Source organism: Microtus ochrogaster, linkage group LG4 (assembly GCF_000317375.1).
Source record: "Microtus ochrogaster isolate Prairie Vole_2 linkage group LG4, MicOch1.0, whole genome shotgun sequence".
NCBI classification, from domain to species: Eukaryota; Metazoa; Chordata; class Mammalia; order Rodentia; family Cricetidae; genus Microtus; species Microtus ochrogaster.
In genome coordinates, this window is record NC_022030.1 from 5,629,200 (window position 1) to 5,651,916 (window position 22,717).

The 22,717-nt window shown below is 39.9% G+C and overlaps 1 protein-coding gene across 1 annotated transcript in view; it reads right to left on the reverse strand.

Annotated features, from left to right (window-relative positions):
• Positions 1 to 22,717, reverse strand: part of Hbs1l (HBS1 like translational GTPase) — a 73,136-nt gene that overhangs the window by 26,377 nt on the left and 24,042 nt on the right. Inside the window, exon 5 of the mRNA XM_005360949.2 lies at positions 2,825 to 2,933. Within this exon, the coding sequence (XP_005361006.1) occupies positions 2,825 to 2,933 (109 nt within the window). The remainder of the gene's footprint in view (positions 1 to 2,824; positions 2,934 to 22,717) is intronic.

Below are 22,717 nucleotides of genomic sequence, written 5' to 3' on the forward strand. Positions count from 1 at the left end.
TCAGGACTGGGTGTATCTACAATGGTATGGTCAGGATTGGGTGTATCTATGATGGTATGGTCAGGACTGGGTGTATCTACAATGGTATGATCAGGATTGGGTGTATCTATGATGGTATGATCAGGACTGCCATGGTATGGTCAGGACTGGGTGCATCTACAATGGTATGGTCAGGACTGGGTGTATCTACAATGGTATATGTGTGATGGTGTATTAACTATTGTGTGATCACCTAGCTCAATGTTTGGACTTTATAAAAGGAATACTTTATTGACACTGACCTTCACCAGTTCCTTGGGTATAAACACTTCTATTTCTTCATCACATTATCCAGTATTTTAGTTACTGGTTTAAAAGGTCTGTGTGTATTTCCAATACAATATATTACTTTAAGCATGTTGGCTGACTGCTATAACTTCTGAAACTTTCCACATTTAGACTGTAATGTACTTAACGTAAGGGTTGTGTATTTTATTTATTTTGTTCAAAGTCTCCCTAAGTGGACATAGTGGCAAATGCCTTTAACTCCAGCACATTCAGGAGTTAGAGGCAGGTAGATCTTTGTGAGTCTGTGGCCTGCCTGGTCTACACAGTGAGACCCTCTCTCAAACAAAACAAAACAAGTTCCTATAACAAAGTTACAGATAAAGAGTATCTGCATTAATTCAAGCCATATTAAGAGAGAAAGGACATTAGTAACTTTATAACTGAGTCACAACCAGATGACAACCAGAGTGCCATCTCACCCATCCCTGAACTAATACACAATGGAGGAATCGTGTCTCCTAGGCCTGAGTTCTTTTCCACACTGAACCTGAAATCGAGTGAATAAAATCTTCTTTTCAAATTCAAACACTTTGGTGGGAGACCATTAAAATTCTTCCCCACCTAGCAAGGGGACATATGTTACCACTACCACAGATTTTTATAAAAAGACAAAATAAGGCACCCGGGACTGCATTTTAAATGCTGGAAATAAAAGTCATTCTTGCTAAAATCCAATGGCTCCCTCCATGCTTTGGTGAGTGAAGCATACACAGCTTACAAAGAGTACTTCTTGTTTGCTTTGTTCTGTGAGACAGAGATTCGTGCAGCCTAGGCTACTCCATAACTGGGTGTAGCTGAGGATGACCCTGAACTCCTGATCCGTCAGTCTCCACCTCCCACACGTCAGAACAGCGAGTGTTGTTACCACACAGTGCAAAAGTGTTATTTAGAGAATAAAATTTCTCAACAATCTTAAAGATGCTAAATATTAATCTTTTATAATTTATTTGAAACATGTCTCTAGTAAAAACTCCTAGAAGAATTCTAGAGACTGATTTTAAAATAGTAAGTACTACCAATGTTGACTCAGTAATTTTTTCTGATATTCTAAATTCTAGGACTTAACTGCATGTGTTTTTGATACAATGACATCTTATTCAGCATAAAAATTAAGAGGGCCTAGGGAGATAGCTTACTGTACAATCATGAGGGTCTGAGTTCAGATCCCCAGCACCCATATAAAAGCTGACATGGTGTCACATATTCTCAATGCCGGTAGAGGAAACATGTGGACCCAGGCTACCCTGGCAGGTTGTCTAGCCCAAATGGTAAGACAATGGTTAAGAGTACATAAAGCTTTTAGAGGACCCAAGTTCAGTTCCCAGCAGCAACTAAGGGTGGCTCAATCCAGCCTCCTCATGTACCTGCATTCATGGGCACACAACCCACAAAGACACACTTACACATAATCTAAAAAGTAAATCTTTGAAAATAAAAAAATAGTAAGATGTGAAGAGCAAGCAAGGATAATACCCAAAATCACTAGCCTCTGCATGTGTGCATGGGTAAATGCATACACACATACACACTCTACATCCATACACACAAATATGCAAATACACACACAAATACATACTATATCTACACACAAATGTGCAAACACATACACACTACATTCACACAAATATGCAAACACACATACACTATATACACACAAATTCACTACATTCACATACACAAGTGTGCAAACACATATATACACTCAATATATTCACAAACATGCATACTACATCCAAACACAAATATGAAAACACACACATTCACTACATCCACATACACAAGTGTGTAAACATATATATTCACACATATACTCACTACATCCACAAATGTGCAAACAAAACATGCACGCACACATACACACAACATATAAACATACAAATATGCAAACACACAAGAGTTAAAAGAGCCTTAAGGCAGTATTTTTATGTTTTCAATTTTTTACTTTAATTTTATTTTGTATGTATAGATATTTTGCCTGCATTTATGTGCTGCAAGTGTGTTCAATGACTGCAAAAGCCAGCAGAGGGTGCCATTATTCTCTGGAACTGGTGTTACATAATGGTTGTGAGTTGCCATGTAGGCACTGGGAATTGAAGGACTTGAACATGAGCACTATGGAAAAATAGTCAGTGTTATTCACCACTGAGTCATATCTCCAGGCCATGGCAAATTATTAAAAATTGAGTGTATGATTCACTGACTCTCAAGTGCTGCTTGTCTGCACCACCCAGAGGTGCTCAGAATGTCCTAGTTCATAGTACTAGAGACTACAAAGCAGTTTGGATTGGTTTAAGTTAGAGTAACTATCACTGATGTGAGGAAACCCATAGTGAGTCATACAATGATAAAGCTAGAATCAAAACTAAGTTCTCACTCCGTCTCTGTCCTTGCTATACACAAGGCATGAGACACTTTAATGATATTGGTTTAGTATAGGAAATTGAAAAAGATGTTCGCATCAATTCACAGGAGACAGGGCTGAGGGACCGAGTCTTACCCAGGCACTTCAAATCCCATAGTTTGCTTCTTCCCAGACACAGTCATTTTAGCAACTTTTGGCACAATTTCAGACTCACTCTGAGATGACCGAGATCCAACTGATTTTCCTAATTAAGGAGTAAAATATAAAAGGACAATTAATTTCCAGAAATGAATGGCATATTATCAATTAGAGATTGTGATTAATTTACAGAGAATTCATGTCTTTGTAAACATGTCTTCAGTGAGATGAAGGTGCAGAAAGACTATCGCCTATTTTGGGAAATCCCCGACTGTCTGGACACTCATGTTTAACCTCACTAAAATCTCTTTCTAATTTTGAGCTGACTGTTGAGTTTCAGTATTAAGAGCTAAGGTGGTTTCTGCACGGGGCCTTATTCTGACATTCTACCTAGATCCTCTACCTACCTCTCTGACCACACCCTTTCACAATACTAAAATTGTCTGGACAGTTAGCAGATGGCTAACTATTTTTGATCCCCTGAGATTTATCAACTGATGAACAAGTTGAAAGTCTGATGAACTTTGCTAGAACACTTCATGTGCTTTACTTGCATGCAGTACTAGAATCTGTGAGCTCTAAGATAGCCATAAATACAGGAGACAGGACAATGTAGAAAAACCATGAAGGAGAAGCTATGAGCCAGATCAAAGGAAGACTTCATGCATTTGACTCTTTATACATAATCTCTACATTTAAAATGTATTTTTTTAGTTTTCAAGGAGTACCAAGAGTATTGGATTCACAAAAACAAAAAAAAAACTGTATGTCACACTAGTAAATACACAGACAGTACCAAGTTAATTAGGAAAGATAAATGAATGTGCAGAGTTTACTACAAATGCTTCCTATTTGTCCACTCTAGGCCAGTCTTGCCCGAAATGAAAAGGTGAACAAGAAGAAAATGTTTGTGCTTGTAGTCCAGAGGGGGAACATAAAATGATTTTTAAGATTTATTGGAGTCCATAAATGGTGCCATAAGATCTCTAGGAAAGTAGGAAGCAGAGGTAGATGATCAAGTAAATAAATACATACATACATAGAAAAATTGTAGAAGCCTACTGCCATTAAAGCAAAGCACACTCCAGAAGACAGGCTATATACTGACCCTGCTGCAGCAGGCATTCTAAGAGAACAAATGGACCATGTGAAGCTGAAGAGGGACAGACACAAGACCCTCATGCTTGTTCTACAGAAGTGGGCACTACCACAATATGTGACCAAATAGCAGGAAGGAGAAAATGAGGAGACTAAGGGACAATATGTGAACACATTCCTTCTGATGACAAGAAATGCATGACATGAAGATGCATCCAGAAACCAGACCATGTGAGTACCGACAAGTGGGAATGCGAGCAAACCCATGCAAGGCTTGTACTGGAGTACACATTTGTGACTCAGGAGTACATAACTGGAATGAACTGGAAAGTTGAAAACAAAGACACGTGATTGCCAGAGAAGGAACAAACCTGGAAGTACTTCAGCATTTAATGCCAGAGGATGTACTTGCCAGAAATGGGGAGCCAGCGAAAGGTTGACACCAAGGAAGGCAACAGAGGAGCCTGTGGCACAGAGTTGGCGTCCACAGGAGCTGGGGCTGCTGACCAATCAGATGACAAGAGGCTGAAAACTCAGTGGGACACGCTAACTTTAGATAAAGGTCACTGGCAGTTTATAGGAGCCCTTTAGTGGGGTAGAAAGTAAAAGCCAGGGTGAGTTAATAAGCAGGAGAGTGGGAAAGCAGAAGCGCATGCTCTTTCTTTCCACCTGTGGCTGCAAAGTCGCCGTCACGGCCAGTTTCCAGGTTTTAGTAACATCTGACATGAACTAACATGAGGCTATTTGTTTATTTGCAGCCCTGATGTCAGACAGCTAAATTTCAGAGTGGGGTAGCACTGTGCTTGATGACGGAGCTCGTCTGTTACAATCAAAAGGCAGGGCTGGCAGCCCCATGTGTGCACAAATAAAGGTTTCAGGCTGGCAGCCCCATGTGTGCACATGTAAAGGTTTCAGGCTGGCAGCCCCATGTGTGCACATGTAAAGGTTTCAGGCTGGCAGCCCTTGTGTGCACATGTAAAGGTTGCTGTCAATTCAAGCGTCTAAGGTTCAGAAGCCAATCTGGCCACACGGACTTGAGACGAACATCATGGGCGTGCAGAGTGACTAAGAATGCTTGGCTGGAAATGGAAGAGTGGTAGAATGGTGTGGACTCAAAAGGAAAATGAGAGAGCTCACATTAACATGTCTAAGAAGGCAGAAGGATCAGGAACCAAAGGACAGCAGGCACTGGGCTGGAGGTGAAAAGGAACAGAAGGCAGATTTTGATGTCTTGGAACTAAAAGATGAAACTTTCTCATAACTAACTCCTTCTGGACACTGAGCAACAACAACAAAAATAATGAATAATTAAAAGGATTTTTAATAACAAAAGAATAGACTTAAAAAGAAAGTAGGTGCAGCTGGGCATGGTGGCATGCAATTTTAATCCCAGGGGATGCAGGAAGACCTCTGTGAATTTGAGGCCAGCCTATGCAACACGATGAGTTCCAGAACAAAATAAATAAATAAATAAATAAAACAAATCAGGAGCTAAGAACTGCAGACGAAGAGAGAACACAAAGCATTTGCCTTCCTGGGTCTGCCTTACCTCACTCAGTCTAATCTTTTCTAGGTCCACCCATTGCATCTATGCAACTGTCATGATATATACATATTTTATAGCTGAATAATATTTCATTGCAAACACTCAGACATGTCCATTCATCTGTTGCAAGACATTTTAGGTTGTTTCCATTTCCTAGCTATTATGACCATAGTGGCTATGTGCACAGCTGAGCAAGGGTCTGTGGAGGAGATGAAGGCATGGCATAGCTGGGTAAAGTGGTAGATTTATTTAGTTTCTTGAAGATTCTCTATACTGAGTTCTAGAGTGACTACTCCAACTTACAGTCCCAACAATAATGAAGCAGTGTTTTCTTCCTCCACACCTCACCAGCATTTGTTGTCCATCTGCAGCTAACCAGTCCTATCCAGCTTTGTTCATCTTAGCTATTCTGACTAGGATGAGATGAAATCTCAAAGCTGTCTCAAATTCCATTTTTAGATAGTTACTAGACATTTTTATTTCCTCTAGCAAGTATACTCAGTTTAGATTTCTAACCCATTTTTAAAGTGGATGATTTGTTTCCTTTCAGCCTTGTGTTTTTTATTCTTTGTATATTTTGGATATTAATTCTCTCTGATTCAGGCAAAGATTCTCTCAATTCCTTGACTTTCTTATTCATTTGACTATTTCCTTAGCCTTGGAGCTCCATATCCTCAAATGTCAGCATATAACACATGGTAACCATAGAAACTAATACATTATAAAGAAACCATAGAGGTGAGGGCAGGGGCATCAGGATACAGGAGATACGAAATAGAAAACAGAGTAACAGAAGGGTGGTCAGTACAGGAGGGACAAGGGACAAGTGAACACCAAGGTTGTTGGATACAGCCTCAAGGAACCATATTTTATGCTTACCTGAAATTAAACACACTACATAAGTGTATGTGGACACACACACACACACATCTTAAAGAAGGCTAAGCCACTTGGGCTATGCTCCCATCAAGAACCACAGACTAACCAAAAACAGTATTAGGCACAAGAAACCTTTCAAATGGTTGGTCAGGGTATTCCAAATGACTCCTAATGCAGTATAAATTACAAATGCAGCCCTTGGATGCTTCTCAAGGATTAAAGGTAGGCCCCTCTTGCTGAAGACACCACACACTTTGGAACACAGACTCAGTTGATTGAAGATCTGACCAGAAAATTCCATGCAAGCTGCCAAAGGGCAGAGGGGAACAACAAAAATCAGCATGGCAAGAAATGCATAAAGGTGTAAAAAGCAGCACACACATGCTGGTTGCGATCAATATCTAATAGACATAAAGCCTATTCAATGGGAGAGAAATCACGTCTGGTACTGGAAACTTAGTCAGCTACCCAGGGCTCAAACTAGCTTAAGTCCTTCCTTACTACATTCTAATCCTTATCCTTAGGCCTACAAATAAGTGCAGCTACCGCCCCCACCATAAAAGCCTCTTTACAGCAAATGGAGACCAGCAAGGAAACCACAACTGGACACAATGCAGAGACCACCAGACCATGGGGAGCCCGGCCCCAACAGATACTTTTACATCATAGCTCCTGCATCTATGCTTCAGGGAACTTTGTGGAAGAGGGTAAGACTAAGTCTACTCTTAGAAAAGGCTGCATGAACAAGAGCAGAACAATCACAATATCAATGGATATGTTAATGTGAACGAGGAAATCTGTGGGGGGGGGCACCACCCCTAAACACAGACCAACAGGCACTGATGACTACCAAGAGAATAATTAGTCTCTTCCAGGAATGAGCCCCCCTTTTGGTTCTTCAGTGTAAAGTAGTCAGTAGAAAACCATATATACACAAACAACAAAAGCAGACTCAGTAGATTGTGTTAGAATGAGACATTAACAGAAAAGGTACTGACTGCTGCATGCCAGGTGAAGGTTCTACCAACAGATGCCAGGAGGAAGGAAAACCTAAGTTAAGATACTGAAAACTAAAAACTGAATTGTTTAGAGACCAGGAAATCTAATCTGGGCATATAAAATGAGAAATGGAGGATACTGAAGAGAAGGGTCTGTAGGTCGCAACGGTCAAAACGGGGTGAGCTGTTATTCCGAGGGGAAAAACGAGACTGGACTGCTGCTGCAAAGTGAATGCCACCACAAACGAGTGAGGTGTGAGTGCTGGACTTGGGGGTGCAGGAGCAGTGCAGGACGAGGACTTAACTCAGGGCCCAGGTGTCAAGTGATGACTGCAGAACAGGCCACAGACAAGACCCTCCGACAGAGGGACAGAAAGCACAGGAAACAAGATGCTGGAAGGGCAGGAAAATGAGTCAAGTAAATTCTTAGACCCTGGGGCCAAATGGCTACAAATAAAGTGAAACACAAAAGTGCATAAACAGCAAGAAACACTAGTGGCAAAAAAAGAGGGGCTGGCTTCAGGTGAGAAAAGCAATTAAGTGTTCAGCAGAAGAGAAGTGTCAGAGGAGATGAGAGATACTTCATGCATTATGATAGTGATGGTGACAGCAGTGATGCTGCTGGTGATGATAGTGGTGATGGTGTTGCTGCTGGTGATAACAGTGATGATGGTGCTGTGATAGTGATGCTGCTGGTGATGATAATAGTGGTGATGGTGGTGCTGTGATGGAGATGCTGGTGATGATAGTGGTAATGATGGTGCTGTGATGGTGATGCTGGTGATAACAGTGGTAATGATGGTGCTGTGATGGAGATGATGGTGATGATAGTGGTAATGACAGTGATAGGGACGCTGATGGTTGTGATACAGTAGTAATGGTGTTAGGTGCTAAAAGAGGAAGAAGACACCTGAGTAAAACAAAAGGAAACAAGGTGAACTTTGACTTCTGTTGTAAGAACAATAAAAAGTACATGATGAAAGCGCCAATAAAAAGCCTATAAGAATTCTACACTCCCTTTAAGGCTAATTTTAGTATCTTCTACGGTTTCATGAAAAAACTTTTTTGATTCACTCACACAGTGAGTATACTGAAATACTGTAATTTTTACTTTTAAAGGCCTTGTAAGCACAGAGAAAAGTCAGTGTGATCTTAACATAATTTTTTAAGGATGCAGTAAATATTACTTTGGTCTGTTTTACCTGTAAGACTCAAGACTCAACATTTAAACATTTTTTTTATTAAAAATAAACACAAAGATGCCAGTACTATAGATAACAATACCAAACTTATCAAAGTACTTTATTCGCCTGCCTGTCTGCCTTCCTTCTTTCCTTCCTTTCTTCCCTCCTTCCTTCCTCCCTCCCTCCCTCCCACCCTTCCTTCCTTCTTCCCTTCTTCAAGACATTCCTTTAGAAAACCAGAAAAACCACAGGCCATTCTTAACTTTAAAAAATATGCAAATACACATAAGATTTTGTGTGCTACTTCAAAGGGTTCACAAAGTCATCCTCATCTTTAGTAACAGGATGAATGGGAAGCAAATTCTACTGAGGTCACATTAACAACTAAGAGAGCGGGTCATGGATCAACAGGATAATGTTCAAATCACACACACACACACACACACAATCATATCCTCCCCAACCAAATGAAAATCCACCCACCCTGAGACAATCCCAAAGAATTAAGGAGTACATTTTCAGGAAACACAAAACGCAACAGCAGGCAGTGGGTTCTGGATAGCAGACAGGTCTTGAACCCACAGCCAGCCCTTCTCCTAAGCAGCTGGTGCTTTGCTACTGTCACTCAACTTTCCTCTGAAATTTTCCTCCAGAGTCACAGTTGCACCACTCCTCCAGAACTGGACAAGCTGGTCCTCTGAAATCTGATATGGTTATGACAAGTTTCCACAGAAACAGGTCAAAAAATGGTATTCAGCTCTGTGAATGTATGTATGACTTCCAAACACTACTTTAACTCAAACAGATTATGAGCTGAAAGGAAAATGTGTCCCTCCAAAGGATTATCAAGACCCTTGCCCAAACCATGGAAGATCCACCACAGACCACAACAGGGCCATCTAAAGGTACACATTCTGAAGGTTCATATTTAATGATAGCACTCAGTCCCTAGTAGAATAGGAAAAAATTGCTTATGTAGTCCATCCTTCATTAAAACATGTTATTCAGTTTATCAAATTGTTTTCCTGCTTTATAAATAAGGAACAAACAAGTTAAATGATTTCACTATAATGACAGGGTCTACATCCTAAATCAAATCACCTGCCTGCCTACCCTGTTCACCGTCTTCATGCTACAGTTACTTCTGCAACAAAGCATTCTTAAAAAATGGCACCTTCTGTCTCTTTAAAGCATTACAGTAGCCGGGCGGTGGTGGCGCACGCCTGTAATCCCAGCACTCGGGAGGCAGAGGCAGGTGGATCTCTGTGAGTTCGAGGCCAGCCTGGTCTACCAAGGGAGTTCCAGGACAGGCTCCAGAGCTACAGATGTGGAAACCCTGTCTCGAAAAACCAAAAAAAAAAAAAAAAAAGCATTACAGTATTTGGTTTGGACATTTCTAGCCCATTTATCTTCCTTGATTTCTAAGTAACTGCAAGGATCAAGAAACACTGGAATAACAGGCCACACACCTTGTCTTTGACCCAATTTTTTTATTTGCTTAAGTATTATGCAATTAAGCTTCTAGAATACATAAGAAAAATAGTATAAACCTGGTGGTGTAAATCCAGTCAAACTATGTTGGGAGAAAAGCATGGTTCTGTTGAAGTTCATTTGGAAAGTGAATGTGAGAAAATGAGCAGTAACAATTCAAAATTGGGAACAGTGATATGAAACCTGAACTTGCAGCTATCATGACTTTCTATAAAACAGCTGGAGTGATTAAAATCAGGGACTGTCACAAGAATAGCTCAATAAATTAGAGAATCTGAACTACACCATCAGCAGGAATACATTTGTATGTTTGTTATCTACAGTAACCAGTAAGAAGTAAACACAGAAAAACATGGGACTAGAAACACACAAAGCAGCAAATCATTTCCTGCCAGCTTTCAATGTTCTGAGAAGCGGCTGAGGGATGAAGGATAGTGGGAATTTTAAGTGTGACTTCTTCTCCTACAGACAAGTATTATAGAGGAAAATCCATTCTGGACTCATCAAATCCTCCAGAAGGATTCGTCAGTGTTACTGACATTTTGAATGCTGTCATTTGCTGGTGTTAAGGGACTGTCCTCAGCACTATAAGACATTTGGCAACACGGTCCAAATCTTTTCAGACTGTGGGGCAGAATTCCTTCAGGGGACAGTAATTAGCAAAGTGCACGTCCATTATCTAAATCCACTCCCCACAAACGAGCAATCCTTAATAATCTTTTCCTAGCTTCCAACCATGAAACTTCTCATTTATTGAGAATCCCTTCCTTCAGATTTTTCTATACAGTCCTTTCCTTTTCTTCTCATGGACATGACTCAGACTTGTCCCTGACTTTATTAACTACTCAGACCGTTAGGGCCAGGTGCCTATGGTGTCTGACAGGGTGCTACCTTTATCCCTTGTTCAACAAACCATTTTTCCTGTCCCCAGGACCTTTTCACCCTCATTTACACACTCAAATATATTCAGTGTCTCTGTCCGTGGCCGTGGTCCTTGGCAACACAGCCCCAATTCCTGAATGAAGACTAGTTCTCTGACATCAACAATTTATTTCCTCATGTACACAGCAATGACTATACCATATCTGTGCTCTGTGCAAGTGTCTTAACTTTGACAAAAAACTGTAGTTTCATTACTGAAATGATTCATGTGATGCTAAACATTGGCTTCTTTTATTTAAAATTAAAGATTCCTGAATTTGAAATCAAGTAAACCAATACTTCTTAACAGCGCATGAATCATGGAGGCCAACTTCTGCACTGTATGAGGAAACATCTTTGGATTCACTCTATAGAGATTTGCTGAGCTTCTAAAGTAAAGACCACAAAACTGTCTCCCCTAGGTAACAGGCCATAAAACACAGTACGAAAGTTTACGCACACTTCTGCTATCCTGTGAGAGTACTAATAAGTCTATCCCATGTCAAAGACTCCAAGTTACCAGCCACTTAGAGGTTAGTAACATCAATAAATAGGAGCTCTACTAACCACATACCCCAAGTTTGAAGCCAGCCATGTTACTACATGGTCTCAGGAAAGCAGTAATACCTACGTGATGGGGATTTCTAAGGAACTCAATGAATCCATTTACAAGCAGTGCTTTAAAAAAAAAAAAAAGTCCACTCCCAACAGAAAGCACACAGCCTGACAGCCACAGGAACAAGTCACTCATGACAGAAAGATGAAAAACACCAAGTGTGTGACACTGTGAACACGAATCAAAGAGTAAGACATGATTCTAATGCAAAAGGAACTGCCAGGATGTGTTTCAGAGTTAACACTGAGCTGCACTGATCCAGCATGAAAAGATTAGGGGAGGTGGGTTTTGAGATTCTACCCAACTTGGAGGAAAACAAGAATAAAAGGGGATGAGGGAGCCTGACGGCAGTCCATAAAGAATTCCCACCTAAACAGATGATGAAGACACCAAAGAGTTTATCTTATAAGACACTGTTTACACACTGAGTCTTTCAGAGCTCTGCAGGTTAAATTATGATAGTGTCCTGACGTGGGGAACAAAAACAGGAGCAACAGTCTAAGGGATGTGCCTGACATCAAGATAAACAAGAGGGAAAGAAATAGGGCAATTAAGAGAATTCTGAGAGACAGAAACAAGTTCCATATGGGCAAGTACTAGCATATACAAGAAAACAGAGGAACAGTGACCGCTAAGACTCTAGTCAATGCACTACTAAACTGTGGGGTGAAATGCAAGTCACTGGGGGAAACAATAGGAACCTGTGACTGCTAAGCTCCTAAGGAAATACAGTAATAGAATATGGTGATGAGTTAAGAGGTAGAGGCGGGGAACCAAACAGGAACCTCGGTGACTGCTAAGACTAACCAAAATGCCGTGAATGAACAGATGCATGGGGGCTGAAACTCCTTTAAGAATGGAAATCCACAAAAAACACTCAATTATATGGCTACAGAGCAGAATTAGTGCACAAGCCGTTAAAACACTTGAAGTCACTCAAAACTCATACAGTGAACACAACATGAAGGGCAAGATGCTCGGTAGGGAGGGCAGCAGAGAAAGTTCACTCACTTTCCTTGCAGACCAACGACTTCTTCAATGGAGCCAAGTTTCCCACGCATGAACTGTGGATCAAATCTGTTCATGCCGATTTGGTCTAATCCCTCATTTTAGACAAGATTAAATGACTATCCAAGATCACACAGATGGTTAATGTAACTTTTCCTCATTTCCCCCCAAGGCATCTTCCCTTGTTCCAGTGTGTCTTCTGACACTATCCCCTCAGAATGAGGGACTTATGTTCCCAAGCTAAATCAGGGTCATTTTAAAGTAGTCACAAAATAATCTTGAGTCAAGAACCTAGAGGAAATGAAAATGTGTTGTTCACCTCCTGATCCTGTGAATTTATTGAGGCACATCATAAATTACAGAGATACTCTGAAAAGGTAATGCTAAAATCAATCTTTCTGCAAGGCATGGTGGTACATGCCTTTAAATCCAGCTCTTGGGAGGCAAAGGTAGTGAGCTCTAGGCCAGCCTGGTTATAAATCAAGTTCAAGGACATCCAGGACTACAAAGAGAGAATTTGTCTTAAAATTATTATTTAACTATACTATTAGGTTTAATGTTTAAATTTCAAAGTCTCTTAAGAATATACTGAATGAGGTTAGTCTAGCAGTTAGATCCCTCTCTACCCAAACAGATTAAGTTTTAGTATAAAATGATTTTAATTTCTACTGGGAAACTAGATGCATAAGCCATTGTTCCTCTAGGAAATACCTGGACGGTCTTCTGTTCATTCTGAATTTTTGGAGGTAGAAAAGAGGTATCCAGGTCCAGTGAGATGCTGTCAACTTTAGGTCACAGGTAAAACAAAATCCTAAAAGTGACTATCTGAATAATGTCTAAGCAATGTGAAAGGCCTTTGCTGTGCATCTTCATGCACATACACAGGCGTGCACACACGCACTGGCACCCTGCTCCCTCCACTCTGAAAACTGTTCTCACTGACGAGTAGAAACCAGTGCCGATTAATCTGCAGGTTGATTTAATAACCTTTGCCAAATAGAGGTACCTACCCTCCCACTGAGTGGTTTCAGCTTTACCACAGGTATATGCAGACCTACTGAAATCAGGAGACTTTTTTTTTGGGAGGGGGGAGATCAAGGCAGGGTTTTACTGTGCTATGTAGCCCTGACTGTCCTGAAACTCACAACAATCTGCCTGCCTCTGCCTCCCGAGTACTAAAACTAAAGGCGTGCACCACCACCATCCAACTAGATGACCTTTTAAGTCGATGGCTTTAGAGTTTTCTTTTAAAAATAACTACCTAGCCTGTTCAATGGGAATTTTCCTCCATACAGACATTAATCTTCACATGACTGCAAATGCTTGAACATAAAAAAAAAGTCTTGAACATACACTATCACTATGAAGTGCTAAACAATAAAAACTGCTATTTAAGGGGAAAAAAAAACTTCTTAAACACAATCAAAACAACCAAGGAGCTTTTGCCCACCTCTATATAAAACCCACAATAAAATGCAAGAAATACAAGGCAGTTTTTATATATAAACCTGTAGTATAAGAGTAATTTTAACCTAGACTGGTTCTCAAGCATCGGTGAAAACCCTGAGTTTGCTACCAGCACCACCAGGAAAGAGATAGAAAGAAAGACAGACAGACAGAAGACAGACAGGGGGAGGGAGGGAGGATTGATTAAGATGTATAGAGTGCACAGAAAGATGCAAGAACACTAATTTGTGCTTTAATTTAATAATGTAGGTCAGTGAAATGATCTGGTCAGCAAAGGCATCTGCTGCTAAACATGAGGACCTGAGTTCCATCCCTGGGATCCACCACGGGAGAAGAGAACTGGTCCCTGAAAACTGTCCCCTCCCATGTAGTACCCAGTCCCCACACCAATAAATACTGAAAGGGGGTTAAAATGCATTTACACTTCTTAACGTTTTCAAAAAATAGTAACTAGGTTCTAAAAGCTAATTCCTTATTTTAAAACACATGTGGAAAAGAGAAAACAGGATGCAAAACTGTATGGTTAGCACGACCTTAGACCTGAAAGAACACACACGTACAGACTGTGACTGTTTTCCGAAAACGCTAAGTGACAACTCTTCCCCGACCCACCTGTCAGCTTCTTAAGTGAGACCAGGCCTCACTGATGCAGCCCCGGCTGGTGGGAGACTCCTGGGGCTGGGGGTGTGCCAGAGCACCCACTTTTGTCTACACTAAAAATATTTTGCTTTCACATCACAGAAAGATGACTTGAGAATTTCAAAAGAAGGAATACTTTTTTCTATTTTTATGCTTCAGAAACATTTGAATTAAATTCATAATTAAACTCCTTGCAGGTGAAACAAATTCTGAACTTTTATGGTTTTTCATATCAAAACACCGTAAGTTCAAAAACATTTAAGATTAAAAGTAACCACAGGGTTTTCCAGGTACATTTTTGTCACCAATCACTTTCCTGAAAGCTCATTTCAATATACCAGTCCATATTAATTCACACATTAAGATTTTCAAAATTTCAAGAAATTGGTATTGATTTTCAAAAGAAAAACTATTTCAAATAAATCATTTCACTGAATCTAAGCAAACATTGAAATTCTAGTTATCAGAGGTACATTAAGAAAGTACATCAACAAAGCTAGAGACTAGACCACTTCCTTTAACAGTGCAGTTGCACTTTGGTCTGAACTATTCATTTCAAGAGAGCTATAGAGCACAAATCCCCATCAAATCGTCACTCAGTACCCATCTCCAACAACGAGAAGGGAATAAACAAAAAAGAATTGCTGGGACCAGGTTTCAATTTTATGGACGTACCATTGAATCCATTAACTGACGAAAACAGAAACTTCATCATCCAGGGAAATGGCTCAGAGGTTTAAGTGCTTCCTTCAAAAGCCTGAGGACCAAGTTCAGATCCCTAGAAATCTATCTAGATGCCCAGTGGGTATGACCAAGCACCTGTAATTATGGCGTCAGAGAGCCGGCACAGGGGGTCTTAGACAAGCTGGGTAACAAGATCAACAATGAGTAGTTCCGGTTTGACTGCAACCGCAGCTCAATGAGTAAGGGGGACAAAATGATGGTGGACTCCTTACATCACCCTTGGGCATCCACACACAGCGCACATAGGTGCATGTTCACCCACTTGTATACATACACCCATGCAAAAACATGTATACACACAAGCATATTACATTCACATTCACACACATACAGCAAATAAATTTCAATCTGTGCTTCATAAGTCTTGATACAAACTCTAATACACAAAATAAAAATTATAATCATTACAGCAATAACAATTTCTACTGGTCATTAGGAAATAACTGTGACAGTGTGCACTAACAATTATCATTCAACAAATACAGTTGGGTTTGGGGAGACAGAGTGAGCAGAGTGCTCACTGCACAAGCAGGGAGATCTGCCGTGAATCCCCAGGACTCACAGAAAAGCCAAGCCAGGACAGGGGTGAACCCCAGGAGCTCACCCGGCAGCCAGCCTAGCTTAACGGGCAAGCCCCTGAGTCTTACTGAGAGAGCATGTTTCAAAGCAGGTGGACAGCTCCTGAGGAGTGACACCAAAGACTGACTTTTGGCACATATGCACATACATACACAAAACATACACACACCTGAACAAAAATTACATTTTATTTATAAATATTATATTTATTTATGTTAGAAATAAATATAAATTTTATTTATATTTATAAACATTATTATTATTGTGACTAAAAATTTTGCTTGTTAGGCCAAAAGCACAAGAGCCTAAATAAAAGTCTAAAATCCTTATCCCCCTCCCAAAACAGCCCTCTAGATAAGTACACTGCTGCCCTTCCGCATTCTAGCTTAGGCTTTTGTTTCATTTCTTCTAAACTCTGGCAGATTTCTTGCATATCCCAGTGAATTACCTGCTAGAAACCTCTCCCCAACAACTCACACGGATCTGCTCAGGCACAGTAGGTATGAGCAACATCAAGAAGGCGTATTTGAAAACTACCTCAACAATATAGAAGCCAGGTTGATAAGCTCATTTGTGTGTCAAGAAATGCTGTGAAGACTTAATAAATGACACCATTAAACATCACAACACCCTAAGAACTGTGAGTAGCCTGCTTTTAAGATGAAAGTGAACCTGAGGCTGGAGAAACGACTCAGTGATTAACAGCATTGACCTACGGATCAGGGTCCAATGTCCAGCACCCACATGGTGTCTCACAACCATCCGTAAGTCCAGTTCCAATGGACCCAACATGCTCCAGTTTCCACAGGTACCAGACCTACAAGTGGTATACAGATATGTAGACAAAATACCCATACATACAAAATAATATTGAGATTAAAAATAAAGGAGCAAGGCAGTGGTGGCACACCCCTTTAATCCTAGCACTCAGGAAGCAGAGGAAGAGGGATCTCTGTGAGTTCAAGGCCAGCCTGGTCTACAGAGCGAGTTCCAGGACAGGTTCCAAAGCTACAGAGAAACTCTGTCTCGAAAAACCGGATGGATGGATGGATGGATGGATGGATGGATGGATGGATGGATGGATGGATGGATGGATGGACGGACGGAAGGACGGACGGACGGACGGGCGGGCGGGCAGGCAGGCAGGCACACAGATAAATGGGGCTATGGCAGTGCTAAGTAAACTGCTAGAATGGACATGGACCTAGGTATCCCTGCTTCTCTACATTACTGTGCAAACTGAGTGAGAATTAGCAACTTCCAGTCACAAATTCAAGAATACTGACCATCTGGATAAAGAAAAAGTCTGAGGAGAAATAAAAATCTCAAGGTATACAAAGCTAGAAACCAGCAAAAAGGTTCACAGGAGTTCAAACCAACAAGCGCCTAAACTGTTTTAATGATGCTTTGCAATGTGTTAATTTCATTAACATTTTATTTAGATGCCACAATGCCATTTAGTTTTCCTAACATGAAACACCTCTTCCCCCCCCCACACACACACAGAGGAAGAGATAAAGAGACTTTCACAAACTCAACCTCACTTTTTTCCACAGTGCTCAGAGAGATCAAAGCACAGCTTACACATATTGAAAGCAATATACCTTCCAGCCTAGAGCTTCTCTACAGAGAAATAAAAGCCCTATTTGGTAATGGTATGTCCAAGGATATTCTACAAACAGACGTAAAACTGGAAATAGGCATATGACATAAAATGAATGAGCTTCTATGTAGAAGACTTAAATGAACTCCAGTACATCCAAATCATAGAATATTATGACTCCATTTTTTAAAAAAATTTTCATTTTAAAATGAAAATTCCATTTAAAAATGGAATAATCACTCTACTAAAAATAGGTTATAAAAGGTAGGATACTGAGTATATCTTAGTGTACTCTTTTTAGGAAAAACTCCCCGTATGTTTTTCTGTGAATACTTTAAAGAATGCATATTAGAATGCTAAAGAACAGCCAAGTGGCAAAAGCCTATAGGCAATTCAACTAAACAAACCCTCCAGCAGCCAGCTGAGTAATGTAAGCGTCTCAGTTCTAGACTGGACTGAGAACCAAGTTCAGTTTCCTGTCTCCGGCACTGTCCATCTGCAAGATGCTACACTCGCAGATTCACACGGAAGCCTACTTCTCACAGAAACGCCAAAGCGGGGCATTGGCAATGCTAATCCCTCACAAAAAGCTCCAGGTACCACAAATACAGTTCTCGGGAGCACACAAGTGGCATCACAACAGTCCAAGAAGTGCCACATAACTGTCCTGGCCACTCATTCACAAGTAAGAGCCTCCATACAAACTCAAACCCATCAGTGTAGCATGAAATTCTTTATTAAAAAGCTTCAGAGATGCTGTTAGGATTCAAAACTAAATATAAGGAGTAAATGAGTGTAATACTTCTGAAGGGTAACCTCAGTATGTCCTAAGCGCTCACAGCAACCAACCCTTCCGTCCAGCAGTTGCACTACAGAATCATACCTTTCAGCAAATAACTGAAACTGCACAAATTTTACAGTAGTAAATAAATAAGCAATTTGAATTCATGAGGCATCTGGTTAAATTAAACCAGACACTTAACAATGGAATACTACAAAACTCTTAAGGGGGTTGGAGACAGCGTTAAGAGCACAGATAGTCCTCTCAGAGGACATGAGTTCAAGTCCCAGCACTCACGTAAGGTAGCACACAACTGCTTATAACTCCAATTATAGGGGATTCGATGTTCTCTTCTGGCCTCTGTAAGTGTTGCATTCATGCATGTGTGCACGAGCAAACACACACATATAAAAATAAAATCTTAGAAAAATTCTAAGGAAGCTAGATAAAGTGCTACATACATGCCTGTAATTACAGCATTTGCAAGGCGGAGATGGGAGGGCTGAGAAGCAAGCCCTCCAAGGCTCTCAAACCTTAAAAGAGCCTGTGCATAACCTTTTATAGATCCCTAATGCTAACACATTTTCTGATTTTTTTCCTATAAAAGGAATATAAAATAATCAAACGTTGGTTGAACTGAATCTGATTAGTCCTTTCCTTCCCTGTGTCCTTCACTAAAGAACTCAGTAATAAGTAGTACCAAACAAGCATTCAAAAGTTATTCTATTAAACACCTATTGCAAAAGAATTAAATAATTATATGTAAATATATGATCTAATTATAATATTGGCAATATTTAAAAAGCAAAATTAATTACAATTAAAAATACTACATAATAGTCAAGCAACTTACAACTAAATAACCATTAAGCAAAAAGCTTTAAGAGTCTAAAGTATATTATTTTTAAATTAAGAAATTCATGCTTCAAGTTTTCCAGTGTAGGTGTATATAAAGAGAATCTTAAAACATCTGAGAACATTACAAACTACTTAAGCTGCTTCACCGTATTCAACCACTTCCTCTCAAAACTCCCACATAATATTAAGCCCAGAGCCATTCTTAAGTTATCTTTACAAGATGTATAAATTATTGTTTAAATAAAAATACTCAGTAATGGATAAACTGGTGACATTTTTCCAAGAAAATACATTTCCAATGGAAAATTAGAAGTCATTTACATATACCTATTTTAACAAACTACAAAACAAGAACTACAGTAAAACGAAATATTATTTAAATGCATATCTGAAAGGTTATATAGACTCTCATATTAATAACCCTTCATTACAACAGTCTTTCCATTAATCACAGGATGTGGTGGGAAAGGAGAAGACAGACTGCATCCCTAACACCACTCCTAGCTCCCCCATCACCCTGCAGTCCAAGGTAGAAAAGTCAAGGAAAACAAAGGGTCTTACCGCCATGTGCTTCCTTCTGGTTCTGTTTGCTTCTTCCAATTTCTTGACACCTCTAAGGAAAACCCTGACAGCTATGCTCTAAGACTATTTTAAATAACACAGCCGACACAGTCACAGCAGGGAATACAGACACATTACATAAAGTCTGCTAATAAACAGAGCTACTACCAAAACACGGCATTTATTTACTTATTTTGAGGTAGGGACTCTCTACATAAGCCGGGTTATCTGACTATGTAGACTAGGCTGGCTGAAATCTCAGAGAGATCTGTCTTAAGCTGCCTCCAGAGTGTTGGAATTAAGGGTGTGCGCCACCACAATTGAGAGGAGGAAAATACATCAGAAAAGATTATCCCATGATTTAATGCCTTCTCCCAAATGCTCTTTTAACAGCTCACTCATATGAATGGTAACAGAATTGTATTGAGAACCCATTCTTAGGCTATGTGTGTTTGCTACTAGTATGATTTAACACACATGATAACACAATTATCAAAATTAAGAAGGATGTTAGCATTTAGCACACTATCTTAGAAATTACACTTATTACTATAAAAGATAAAAGGTGAGCCAGGTGGTGGTGGTGACACATAATCCCAGCAGAGGCAGGTGGATCTCTGTGAGTTCAAGGCCAGCCTGGTCTACAAAAGCTAGTTCCAAGATAGGCTCCAAAACTACAGAGAAACTCTGTCTTGAAGAACCAAGAAAAAAGGTAAAAGTTTTATGCTCTGCCTCCACAAAAGAAATGCAATATTTACAAAGCTGTACTAGGTATGAGCCAAGAACAGAATACAGCAAGGTCAAGAACACAAGATGGCCCCAGTTCAGCCCTACATGCTCTCCATTCTTCAACGGCGCTGCTGAAAAGTAAAATTCCAGTGGCTGGACAAATGGCTCAGCAGTTAAGAGCGTGTCCTGCTCCTGCATGAACTCAAGTTCTATTCTGAGCACACGTTGAATAAATCATTGTAACTTTAGCTCCAGGGGAATCTGACGCCATCTTCTTGTCTCCATGTGCACCTGCATCCATATGCACATGCAACCCCACCACACATACATCATTTAAAATATGAGATAAATATATTTTTAAACTAAACTCCCTCTTTCTCAAATAAAAAAATATTCAAACATGCCAAGACAGAGGTTATAGGAAGACACTCTAAGAAAAATAAAAAACAACTTAAAAGCACATGAAGAATATAGAACATGAATGAAAGAAGAAATTGTTTTTATAGTCTACCATATGTAATATAGTAAAAATACTGTGGCTAAGAAGAGTTTAAAAATGGAAGAAAAGGTTTTTAAAACAATAGAAAGGAGGCTGGAGTAGCAGTTACTGAGCACTCTTCATCTCCACAGAACCTGCTTCCCAGCATCCGTGGGGGCAGACAACCACCTGCATCTCATTCCAGGGGTTCTGATGCCTTCTCCTGCTCTCTGCAGGCCCCAGACACCCACATATACAGTACAGCCAAGGACTCAAACATACAGAAGAAAATAAAATCAAAGAGAAGGAGGAAGATCCGAAAGACAGCTCAGGGGAAGAGAGGAAGGATAGAACACTGCTAGAGAAATAAAGGCCACAACAGACTCAGACTAGCTAACTGTGCAAATGTGAAATATTCCCACAGATTTGTCCATTTAAAGAACAGGTCCCCTGCTGATGGCAGCAGTCTGGAAGGTTTTGGAACTTCTCAGAGATGGAGCCTCACTGAAAGTGGGACAGAAACAGGGTTTATAACCTGTGTTGCTAACCTTGTGGATTTAACCCACAAACCATGAAACCAAATACTCGCTTAAGCTGCTTAGTAGGTTCATCACAGCTAAAAACACTGACTAATTCACTAAAAACACACAAGAATAGAACATCTGGGAGTTAGTCCAGGCAAACAAGGGGGCTCCATCTCCTATTTGTCATGAAAAATGTAAGCCGTAAAATCATGATCATGTACTACTAACTCAAAAAACATTTTGCAGTATTCTGAAAGGAAGATAAGAAAAGGGATCCAATGTAAAAAGACAAAGAGGGTCTAATATTAAGACGTCAACTCATTTAAAAAACTGAGGGCTGGGTATGGTGATAGAGACCTGTAATTCCACCACTGAGAAGGTTGAAGCAGGGGGATCCGAGTTTGAGAGAGCCATCCTCAGCTACACAGCAAGTTATAAACCAACAACTGTAAACTAATTTTATGAATGGATATCATCTTAAATAAAATGATAGCAAAAAGAAACTAGCACATCAGAGAATATTCAATGTGCTGCATTATCAGACTAGACTTGATATAAGAAGATCTATTACAACACGAATAATGTAATACTTAATGTTATCTAAACAGTGTTTTCTTGTCTCCAAGGGCATTTTGTAATCATTAAACAAACTTTCTCAAAAACTTAAAATGGGAAGAAAGCTATTTGAAAGATAACACAGAAAAAACTATTGCTAGGCATGGTGGCACACCTTTAATCCCAGCACTTGGGAGGCAGAGGCAGGTGGATCTCTTTGAGTTTGAAGCCATCCTGGTCTATAGAGTGAGTTCCTGAGAGAACAATTTAGTATATGTCACAACAGGTCTAATAAGAAACCTACCTTTCTATAAAGAGGAAAGATACTGGTAGGGAAACCAAATTTACTGTGTTAGCCCTCAATGTCACTGAATCAAAGACACAAAAGTTAAAAATAAAAGAATCTGTTAAAGGTATTAAAATACTGAATTACTCTATATTAATTAATATAACGAATCAGAACTTTCAAACAAAAGGTCTTAAGAAAAAAAAGAAAAATTTGATTTAAAAACTGAAAAAAGTTTATCTTCTAAAATATACCCTAAGAGCAGAAAGTAAAGGTACACACCTTGTTATCCCAGTACCTGGGAGGCTGAGGCAGGGATGGTTATGAGCTAGAGCCAGCACGGGC